The 12029-nt window shown below is 44.3% G+C and overlaps 1 protein-coding gene across 4 annotated transcripts in view; it reads left to right on the top strand.

Moving 5' to 3' along the window:
• The window catches only part of ppm1e (protein phosphatase, Mg2+/Mn2+ dependent, 1E), a 152985-nt gene that overhangs the window by 35387 nt on the left and 105569 nt on the right, over positions 1-12029 (top strand). Inside the window, exon 1 of one of the 4 annotated variants that reach the window (XM_059973599.1) lies at positions 743-821. The exons of 2 other annotated variants lie outside the window; for them this stretch is intronic. Coding sequence is in view for 1 of the 2 variants with exons in the window: in XM_059973597.1 (XP_059829580.1) it covers positions 8975-9045 (71 nt within the window). In the remaining variant the exon portion in view is untranslated. Of the gene's footprint in view, positions 1-742; positions 822-8961; positions 9046-12029 lie in introns of those variants that run through there. One more of the 4 variants, XM_059973597.1, reaches the window with a different exon arrangement.

Here is a 12029-nt window from a genome sequence, read left to right as displayed (position 1 = left end):
ACCCCTATCCTTTCTTACTGTGTCTTCCACATCCCCCACGTCCTCTTTTTCCCAATTCCCTTCCATTCACACTTTCTTACACCCATTCTCTTCCCCCTCTCCTGACCACTCTCCCTACCTGGCCTCTCTGCCCACTCTCTCTTGAACTGCTCTCCCTCTTGCACGCTCCTCCATCTTTCTCCTTGTGCCTCCCCCCCACCCTTTACTCTTTTGTTTCTGTGTACCACTCTCTTTCTCTTGCATGCTCATTCTTTTGTAGGCATCTCTCTTGTGAGCCCTCGCCATCCCTTCCTCTCTTCCCAAACTCTACTGATCACAAGCACCCACTGTCTTTAACATCCTGCATCTATGCCTGTATTCACACCTCTCCTTTTCTCCATTCTGTCCATCCCTCCATCTGCCACTCTCTCTAGCATCTTTCTTTTCTAACCTTTTTATCCTTTTCTGTCCATTCTCCTTTCTCATTCCATTCCTTTCCCTTTCTGTATGTCTTGCCCTCTCTGCCCATGCCCCATGATACTTTTTCTTTGTCCCTCGCTGATTAACCTTTGCCCTTTTATCTCTCTTGTTCTTTCTGTTATCTTTTTCCAGCTTGTTTTCTCTCAGCCTCTCCAGTCCTTTTCCTCTTTGTCTCTCTCTCTCCTCCCCCACCATCCATCTTTCTGATATCTGTAATAGTTGCAGTTGAAGTGAGTTTTGGCAGCTGTTAATCTGCTTCCAAGCGGGAATGAGTCCAGAGCACGAAGCCGCCTGAGTTCCAAGCCCTCCTGCTTGGTGCGAATTTTTCTGGTGTTGGCAGTGGCGACTGCTGCCTTGGCAAGGTAGGATGGGACTGGGTCATAGAGTTGGCAGAGCCTGGGCTGTGAGTGCTGGATGGATTAACAGTCCTGAAGCATTCCATTGCGAGTCCCGTTCCTGAAAATTACTGTAAGCTCGATTACCAGAAATCCACTCGGGACTGTCGTAGGGAAGAGCAGTGATTACAGATGTGTCTCTGTTAAAGAATTTTTTACAGTTTTAATTACCTGTTGAGTTTAGTTAATTGATGATTCATTTGCAAACTGGTTCAAGGCAGCTGAAGGAAGTGAATGAAGATGGGGGCAGGTTTAACTCCTTCCTGCCTGCTACTTTTAACATCTACTTTCATTGCATCTGCCCATGTGGCTTCAGGATTTCCCACAAGGATCACACGTCAAAGAGCACTTGATTGGCAATATCAAGGGCGTATATTCAGAAAGGTGCCAGAAAAAGCCCAATACATTATGAAGTGTCCCACCCAACCTGCTCATGGACTGTTTGTTCTTCTCCCAATAGGGAGGAGGCTGCATAGTATCCACACTAGGACCACCAGACTCAAAAACAGTAACTTCCTCCAAGCAATAAGGCTGATCAACACTGCCACCCACTAACCCACCGTACGACCACTACATCCACATCAGTCACTCTTCTCCACAACCCCAACATCCACTACTTTATCATTTCCTGTCAGAGTCTCTATGTACAGACACTCCGGTGCCTAGCATCACTTTATGGACATACAATCAATCTATATACAAAGCTAGCTTATTTACTTAGATTTATTGTGTTTTCTTTTTATTGTGTCCTTTATCTCATTATTTTTTTTTGTGCTCCATCAGTTTCGGAGTAACAATTATTTTGTTCTCCTTTACACTAGACTACTGGAAATGACACTAAACAACCTTGAACCTTGAATTATGAAATTCAGAACTTCCAGACGTTATGAAAGTTGTGGCGCAGTCTGTCCAACCTTTTACTAGGAATCACCGTTAGTGATAATAACAGCAATTACTTAATGAGTTTGTAGGGCACTTTGCCTAATGGAGCTGTTAAAAAAATTTGTTTTGGTTAAGATCTCAAATATAAAAACTAGGAGCAGGAGTTGGCCAATTGACCCATCAAGCCTGCTCCACCATTCAGTAAGATCTCTGGCCATGAATTTAGACCCACCTACCTGCCCTTTCCCCATCACTCTTAAATCTCCTGCTTTGCAAAAATCTACAGAACATAGAACATTACAGCACAGTACAAGCCCCATGATACCGAGCTAACCGTGTAGCTGTATCTTAAGTATATTTAATGAGGTAGCCTCTACTACTTTGCTCTGCAGGAATTTCTACAAAATCTCCTGTTCCTCTTTAGCCCATCACCCCTACTGGGACATAGATGGCAGCTTGCCAGGGTCCAGTCTTTCAAGATGTCCTCAGGTATAGCCCATCTTCTAGGTGAAGATTCTTCCAGAGATGAGGTTTTTGGACCTTCTGTTGGGATTTCTGTAGCTCTGGGCTTTTACAGGGTGAGGTTGCTAGCCCCATGCCCAACCCTCCCCCATTCGCAGCCGGGCATGGGACCATCCATGGCGAAGTTAATGCCACACAACAGTGAATTTTGTTTGTGATGCTGTGGATTTCCAGCATCTGCAGATTTTCTCATGTTAGTGGAATGAAAGGCTTGTATTTCTCCTGTGGCTTCCAGGACATTCCATAACATACTCAAATGGGTCCATTTTAATATTAGAGAATGCATACAGTATACAACCTGGAGTTGGTGGTACCCCTGTACACTGCTCGTTAAAGTACATATCTAATCAGCCAATCATGTGGCAGCAACTCAGTGGATAAAAGCATGCAGACGTGGTCAAGAGGTCCAGTTGTTGTTCAGACCAAATATTAGAATGAGGATTAAGTGTGACCCTAGTGATTTTGACCATGAAATGATAGTTAGTGTCAGACTGGTTGGTTAGAGTATCTCAGAAGCCTCTGATCTCTTGAGATTTTCATGCACAACAATCTCTAGAGTTACAGAGAATGGTGTGATAAACAAACAAAACATCTTGTGAACAGCAGTTCTTTGGGAGGAAACCCCTTGTTAATGAGAGAGGTCAGAGGAGAATGGCCAGACTGGTTCAAGCTGACAGGAAGGCGACAGTAACTCCAATAACCATGTGTTAACAACAGTGATGTAACAACACATCGAACTTTGGGAGTGGATGGGTTACAGCAGCAGAAGACCACGAACAAGCCCTCGGTGGCCACTTTATAGGTACAGGAGGTACAGAATAAAATAGCCACTGAGTGTGCTTCAGGTGAACCCTAGTGGCGTGGTCATGAAGACAAAGGGTATCCGGAGTCTAGGCCTCTGCTCTGCGCTCAACGGCCAGTGATGAAGGACATCGGTGGAAATTGGGCTGCCCCATGTTGGTGGATCCTGTGAGTGGATGTTCATTCGAGCCCAGAGCCTGGATCTATCATCTGCTAGTCTAGGGGTCAGTACCAAAGATCAAAATCCAAGGGTCAGTTGAAAGTCTGGAAATTGAGGCCCAGTGGTTGAAGACTGGAGAATGGTGGCCTGTCCATACGTGTGTGTTAGGAAAGGGGTTTGTTTTGCTGCTGTTGTTTTGTCATTTACTGTGCTCCGTTTTGTTATGTTCTGTGTTGTTCTGCCAAACGTTGTGGCCCCCAGCACATCCTCAGTTCATGCTGGATGTTACCGCATCCGCACATTTCACTGTGTGTTTCCATGTACATGTGGTAAATAAATGAACCTGAACCTGGAACAGATATTTGTCATATTTTCTCCTTCTCGTAACCCCACCCAACACTTCAGTCACCTGTTAACGACTCCCCTACTGACTTGCAGCCAAGTGATTTGATGGCAGGATTTGGAGTGAGGGATTGAATGCAAAGTAATAGAATGTTCTCATATTGTCTGCTCATTGGCTACTGTCATGGGCTGTGGGCGGCTGGCCTGTCTGTGAGAACTCTAGCACTGAAAATGTTAGGCAGTGTTAGGTAGTTACCCATGTGTGTGGGATGTTAGTAATTACTAACGCTGTGATTCAGGGAAAGCGAATAAAGCAAACTGCTCCGAATGACATCTTTCAGATAGTGAGGGGGCGGCCAGTGCATTTAACATAATTAGAGCTTTATATATTGCATGGTCTCTGAAGGGAGACATCATCGGGATGTGGGAGCCTGTTCTTTCTTCAGCGTCGCTTCCATTTCTCTATCCAATTGTCAGAAGATGGGCTTCATTATCATTTAATGCTTGTTCCAAATTTTTCTTATGAAGGTTTTGGTAAACCCCTTGCCTTGAGGTATTTGCAGTTCCCCTGTGAAGGTGCTCGCACAATGCTGTTGGGCGCTTGGCAGGGGGAGCGCGCGGTTACAGGATGTTGTGAGACTTGGAGGGGGACATGCAGGCTGTCGAGTTCACTGTGCAGTGTGCACAGGTAGAGTGAGGTCCTGGTACAATGAAAAACTTCGCTGCGGCAGCATCACAAGAACTGAGGGGCACAGCACACAGAATAGCAGCGAGGTGGTTAGCACAACACTTTACAGTACCGACGACCCAGAGTCAGTCCCCGTCGCTGCCTGTAAGGAGTTTGTATGTTCTCCCCATGACTGCACGGCTCTACTCCGGATGCCCTGATTTCCTCCCAGTCTGAAGACATAAATGGTCCTGTGATTCAGGTTAAATTGAGCAGCGCAGCTGGAGGGGCCTTTCCCCCCACTGTATCTCAATAAATAAATTAAAAGACAGGCAGATAAATTATACATACTGTATGTTACACGAGACAGTTATACATACTGCACATTATACAAGACAAGAGAGAGAAGGGGAAAACGATTGTAAAAAAAATCAGAGCAAAAAGAAGACACAGAGACAGGTCTGTGGTAGTGCAAGAGGTGGTCTGTAGTATTCCAGTGCTGGGGGCAAGGTTGTGCAGGTCATTCCTGTCCCAACCCTACTTCATTAGGAGCTTGAGAAAATTTGGTATCTCTCCAAACTCTTACAGATTTCTATAGATGTGCACTGGTACGGAGGCTCCAATGTGTAAGGATGGAGAGAGGCTGCAGACTCAGTTCCATCATGAGCACAACCTCCCCACCATCGAGGGGATCTCAAGAAGGCAGCATCAGTCACAAGGCACCCTCGCTATCTGGATGTGATCTTTTCTCGCTCCTGTCATCAGGGAGGAGATACTGTAGCCTGCACCTGCGGCAGCAGCTTCTTCCCACAGTACCCTGCCGTCAGATTTCTAAGGTCCATGAGCTCAGGAACACTGCCTCTTCATTTGCACTATTTAATTTTGTAATTTAATGCCTTTTCACTGTAACATTGCTGCAGAATGACAAATTTAGGGCCCACACCACCAGATTCAGGAACAGTTATTACTTTTAGCAGTATGGATAACTTCAGTCACCTTAGCGCTGAACTGAGTTCACAACCTCCAAGGCCTCTATAACTCAAGCTCGCGGTTTTATTTATCTGTCTACCCATCAGTCAATCAATTTATTTGTATTTGCACAGTTTGTCTTCTTCTGTACATTGAATGTTTGTCAGTCTTTGCATGTAGCTTTTCATTGCTTCTATTGTATTTCTTTGTTCTACTGTGAATGCCTGGAAGAAAATGAATCTCAGGATTGCATATGGTGACAGATACACACTTTGGTAATAAATTTACATTGAACTTTGAACTTTCAATTTCATATCGGATAATTCAATGTTAATAAATCTGATTCTGACATGGCAGTGTCTTCCTGTGAGCCTGCTGCCCAGATCCTCTGATTGCTGGAGGCTGCAGGCTTGTGAGGAGCTCTCAGAGTAGCCTACACAAGACATCAAAGCTTGTACAAGTCACAGTAACAATGGTGGAGGGAATGAAAATGTGTCACCAATCAATTGGGTTGCTTTGGCAGGGTTGATTTCAAACTTGAGTGCTTGAGAACTTCATTCTCGAGTGCTGTTGAAACTCAAGAATTCATACAGATGTGGAGAATATTCTACCATGGTTTAGATAGGTCTTGCAGATGACAAAAGGACTTTGGGGTGTGAAAGGTTAAATCACTAATTGCAGGGTGTACCGTCTTGGATCTGTTTTGAATCAGCAGTTTTACACTCCGTGGCCACTGTATTAGATACCCTTTGTACCTAATAAAGTGGCCACTGAGTGTATTTTTGTGGTCTGCTGTTGTAGCCCTTCTACTTCCAGGTTTGATGTGTTGTACATTCAGAGATGCTCTCCTGCACACCACTGTTGTAATGCGTGGTTATTTGAGTTACTGTCAGCTTCCTATCAGCTCGAACCAGTCCGACCATTCTCCTCTGACCTCTCCCATTAATAAGGTGTTTTTGCCCAAGAGCTCACTGGATGTTTTTTTTTGTTTCTCGCACCATTCTCTGTAAACTAGAGATCGTTGTGCATGATAGCCCCAGGAGATCAGCAATTCTGAGCAAATCGGCCTCGTAAAAATAAGAAAGCCTGCTAAAAAAACACCGTCCCGATGACTCCTCTCCTAGTTAAAGGCATTCTTCTTTATGAGGACAGGCCATACCTGAGTAATTTTCCGCATTGTCAGGTTAATGCCTGTGTTGTAATTACAGTATACTGGAACAGCTTGGCTAGTACCACAGAGATAGATGTGGAATGCAAGTGCCACAGTCAGAATGTTGTCTGGTGCCATAAACCTGGCTGTATCTGATGCTCTCAGCATTTTGGATATCACATGGTTAGCATAATGCTGTACAGTACCAGCAACACGGGTTCAATTCCACCCCACCCACACTGTCTGTAAGGAGTTTGTACGTTCTCTCCAGGACTGTGTGGGTTTCCCCCCACTGTCCAAAGGCCTTCCAGTTGGTAGGTTAGTTGGTCATTGTAAATTGTTCCATGATTAGGTTAGGGTTAAATTGGTGGTTTCCGGGCAGTGTAGCTCAAAGCACCTACCCCGCGCTGTATCCCAATAAATAATTTTCTTCACGTTAGAATGTAGAACATTACAGCGCAGGGACAGGCCCTTCAGCCATGATGTTTTGGCCAGATTAAATTTGTAATTAAATACCTAACTAAATTAATTTCTTCTGCCTCCGCATGATCCATACTTCTCTGCATATTCAGAAGCACCGGAGACTCTGCAGCTGCTGGACCTCCAGAGTAACACCCAAAATGCTGGAGGAACTCAGCAGGTCAGGCAGCATCCTTTGAGAGGAATAAACATTCGACCGTTCAAATCAAGACTGGTCCTGATGAAGGGTCGCAGACTGTTCAGCCCTTTCAGTGGATGCTGCCTGACCCGCTGAATTCCTTCAGCATTTGTGTGCATTAACCTGCACATAAATGAGCCTGCCTAAATGCTTCTTGAACATCACTGTTGTATCTGCTTCTACCGCCACCCTTGGCAGTGTATTCCAGACACCCACCACTCTCCGTGTAAAAAGAATTTGCCCAGCATATCTCCTTTGATCTTACTTTAAACACATGCTGCTTAGTATCAGACATTTTGATCTAGTCTGGTATTAGACTGGTGAAGGGCAGCAAAGCAGCAACAAAAAATAAACATTCCTCAGATAGTTTCTGGTATTTTAACTAAAAATTTCTTCCCTTATCTTCTGTCATTGTTTTAAAAGAATTTATTTAACAATACAGCTGTACTGTAGTAACCCCTTCTGGCCCTTTGAGCCACACTGCCCCAGTAACCCCCAACTAACCAAATCACAGGACAGTTTACAATGACCAGTTAACATACCCGGTACTAATCTGGACTGTGGAAGGCAACCAGAGGGCTGAAGAAAACCCACAAATTCCACGGGGAGAACATAGAGATGCCTTTACAGAACGGCGCCAGAATTGAATTCCAAACTCCAGAACGCCCTGAGCTGTAATAGCATCACGCTAACCATTACGCTAATGTGGCTACCCTCCAAAATTTTGAAAGGGATAGATAAAAAAAAGTAGGAAAGTTGTTTCCATTGGAAGGTGAGACTAGAACTAGCGGACTTTGCCTCAAGATTCAGGGGAGGAGATTTAGGACAGAGATGAGGAGAAACTGTTTTTCCCAGAGTCTGGTGAATCTGTGGAATTCTCTGCCCGGGGAAGCAGTTGAGGCTTCTTCACTGAATATATTTAAGAGACAGTTAGATAGGTTTTTACATCGTAAGGGAATTAAGGGTTGTGAGGAAAAGGCAGGTAGATGGAGCTGAGTTTACGGACAGATCAACCATGATCTTATTGAATGGTGGGGCAGGCTCGATGGGCCGGATGGCCTACTCCTGCTCCTATTTCTTAATGTTCTTGATGTTCTCCCAGTTTGTTCTTCCATCAATCACCTCCAAAAGCTGTACGAGCACTGACAAGTATGGGCCACTTACAGGAAGATTGAATTAATAATGGGTGCAGGAAAAGGCAGAGAAAAATAATAAGCCTTTTTACAGAAAGCACGTAAAACCTGCCAGGTGGTACAGCAGAACAACGCTTTACAGTACCAGTGACCCGGCATCAATTCCTGCTGCTGCCTGTAAGGAGTTTGTTATGTTCTCCCAGTGATTGTATGCGTTTTCTCCGGGTGCAACGGCTTCCTTTCAAAGATTACCGGTTAGCAGGTTAATTGGTCATTGTAAGTCACCCTGCAACGAGGCTGGTGTTAAACCGCAGATAGCCGCGTGGTGCGGCTGGAAGGGTTGGGAGGTCAGGTCCACGCTATATCTCAATGAATAACTAAATAAAATCCTAAATGAAAGGGCTAACAAAAATGTCAAGAGTTCGGAGTTCAATTCTGTAAGGAGCTAGTACGTTCTCCCCATGACCGCATGGGTTTCGTCTGGGAGCTCTGGTTTCCTCCCACAGTTCAAAGACATACTACTTCACAGGTTAATTGGTCACTGTAAAGGCTGATTTATACTTGTGTGTACGGGCTACACCGCATCCTACCCCATAACCCTGATTTCCACCTGCGTCGCTCTACGCTGTAGCGAGCATGCGTTGGTGTGCGCCAAAACGCTAGTTGGCGGTGGGGTTTCTCTGTCACTGTGTTGAGTCTCTTTGTGAGAGACATGGATGAGGAAATGCATTTCAAACATTTTCGCATGTCGGCAGGTGGATTTGACGATTTGATTCATCTATTTCATATCGGTGTACACACAGCCTACAGACATGGCGGAGAAGAAGCAACAGGAAATGTGTAGGAGGAAGTGCGATGCTACCAAGCGGACCAATTACAGTTGTTGCGGTCTGCGTCACCGCGACACGTGAGTAGCTTTTCTGGAGAGGTGCGTGTCCCCCTACGGCATAAGGTACGGCGTAGTGTACGCCATACCTACGGCATAGATGCGATGCACAAGTATAAATCAGCCTTAAGTTGTCCCTTGATCAGGAGGGTTACTGGGTGGACCCAAAGCACTAATTCTCTAAATAAATTAATTAGTAATAAGTAAATATTATTCAATATATAGTACCAGTGAAGTTGGTGAACTTGAAAGCTGATAAGTTCCAAATGCTGGAAGGAGATAGCTTTGGAGATAGTGAATGCCCTGGTTGCCATCTTCCAGAGTTCTATAGATTGTGGAATGGTTCTCGATGATTGTCAGGAAATAGATACAAAACCCACAGTTTAAGAAGGGAGAATTACAGAGTTGTCAGCTCAACATTAGCTGCTGGAATCTACACTCGGTGGTCACTGTGTTAGGAACACCTGTACACCTGCTCATTAATACAAATATCTAATCAGCCAATCATGTGGCAGCAACTCAATGCATAAAAGCATGCAGACGTGGTCAAGAGCTTCAGTTGCCGTTCAGTCCAAACATCAGAATGGGGAAAGAATGTGATCCAAGTGACTTTGGCCGTGGAGTGGTTGTTGGTGCTTTGACTATCTTAGAGACTGCTGATCTCTGGAATTTTCGTGCACAACAGACTTTACAGTTTACAGAGACTGGTGCAAAAAGCAAAAAACATGCAGTGAATGGTTGTTCGGTGGGTAAAAAAACCTTGTTGCTGAGAGAGGTCCTGGAGAATGGCCAGACTGGTTCGAGCTGACAGAAATCAGAATCAGGATAAGGTTATTACCACTGGCATGTGACATGAAATTTGTTAACTTAGCAGCAGCAGTTCAATGCAATACATCATCTAGCAGAGAGGGGGGAAAAAAAATAATTAAAAAATTAACATAAATAATTAATGGACAAGTAAATCAATTACGCATATTGAATAGATTTTTTTTAAATGTGCGAAAACAGAAATACTGTATATTAAAAAAAAAGTGAGGTAGTGCCCAAAGTTTCAATGTCCATTTAGGAATCAGATGGCAGCGGGGAAGAAGCTGTTCCTGAATGGCTGAGTGTGTGCCTTCAGGCTTCTGTACCTCCTGCCTGATGTAACAGTGAGAAAAAGGCATGCCCTGGGTGCTGGAGGTACTTAATAATGGACCCTTGCCTTTCTGAGACACCGCTCCCTAAAGATGTCCTGGGTACTTTGTAGACTAGTACCCAAGATGGAGCTGACTAGATTTACAAGCTTCTGTAGGTTCTGTGCAGTAGCCCCTCCATACCAGACAGTTATGCAGCCTGTCAGAATGCTCTCCACGGTACAACTGTAGAAGTTTTTAAGTGTATTTGTTGACATGCCAAATCTCTTCAAAATCCTAATTAAAGTATAGCCACTGTCTTGCCTTCTATATAACTACATTGATATGTTGGGACCAGGTTAGATCCTCAGAGATCTTGACACCCAGGAACTTGATGCTGCTCTCTCTGTGAGGATTGGTATGTATTCCTTCGACTTACCCTTCCTGAAGTCCACAATCAGCTCTTTCATCTTATTGACGTTGAGTGCCAGGTTTTTGCTACACTCCACTAGTTGGCATTTCTCACTCCTGTACGCCCTCCTGTCACCACCTGAGATTCTACCAACAATGGTTGTATTGTCAGCAAGTTTATAGATGGTATTTGAGCTGTGCCTAGTCACACAGTCATGTGTATACAGAGAGTAGAGCAGTGGGCTAAGCACATACCCCTGAGGTACCCCAGTGCTGATCGTCAGCGAGGAGGATATCACCAACCTGCACAGGAAGTGACAGTAACTCAAATAACAACACATTACAGCAGTGGTGTGCAGAAGAGCATCTCTGATCACACAAAAGATTGAACCTTGAAGCAAATGGGCTACAGCAGCAGAAGCACAGACATACACTCAGTGGCCACTTTATTAGGTACAGGAGGTAACTAAGTGGCCATTGAGTGTATATTGAAGAATATGATAATAGAAACATAGAAAAGAAATACAAAAGATGGAACAACATCAGAATGGATTTCCAGAGGAAAAACATTTTGACTAATCTGTTGAGTGCATATGTACAGCAGATAGAGAGAAACAGTGGATGGAGTGTTTTTGAATTTTCAAAATGTGTTCAATAAGGAGTCACACAGCAAGTTGATGAATAACATTACAGGATGTGAAATTTGTGGTATTATGCACAGAAAGAGTGGGAATAAGTAGATTATTGACAGGTTGGCATGCTGAGAGTACTCAGGCACCACAGGGATCAATGCTTTTAAGAAGGTGTATAGTGTGTTGGCCTTCATTAGTCGGGGATTGAGTTCAAGAGCCGCAACTCTATAAAATCCTGGTTAAATCCACAGTTGGAGACCACACTTAAGTTATGGTCACCTCATTATAAGAAGGATGTGAAGGCTTTAGAGTGAGTGCAGAGATTTACCAAGATGCTGCCTGGGTTAGAGAGCACATCTTATGAGGAAAGGTTGAGTGAACCAGGGCTTTTCTCTTTGGAGCGAAGAAGAATGAGAGGTGGCTTAATAGAGGTGTACAAGATGATAAGAGGCATAGATCGAGTGGCTAGCCAGAGATTTTTCCCCAGGGTATAAATGGCTAATACAAGGGGACATAATTTTAAGGTGAATGGAGGAAAATATAGGGGGGGATGTCAGAGGTAAGTTCTTTACTCAGACTGATGGATGCATGGAATGTTCTGCTGGGATGGTGGTAGAGGTAGATTAGGGGCATTTAAGAAACTCACAGGTGATAGATAAATGGAAGGTTCTGTAGGAGGGTATGGTTAGATTGATCATGAAGTAGGTTAAAAGGTCAGCACAACATCTTGGGCCAGAGGGCCTGCACTGTGCTGTACTGTTCAATGTTCAATGTCCTAACACGTTGTGAGGTGAAGGAGATCTTCAGCTGGTTGCCTGGGAGACTTTTTGAGTTCTCTGCCTTGGCT

This window comes from Hypanus sabinus, chromosome 6 (genome assembly GCF_030144855.1).
Source record: "Hypanus sabinus isolate sHypSab1 chromosome 6, sHypSab1.hap1, whole genome shotgun sequence".
Classification (NCBI taxonomy): Eukaryota; Metazoa; Chordata; class Chondrichthyes; order Myliobatiformes; family Dasyatidae; genus Hypanus; species Hypanus sabinus.
The sequence above is the reverse complement of the archived record's forward strand: the minus strand, read 5'-3'. Positions and strand labels throughout refer to the sequence as shown.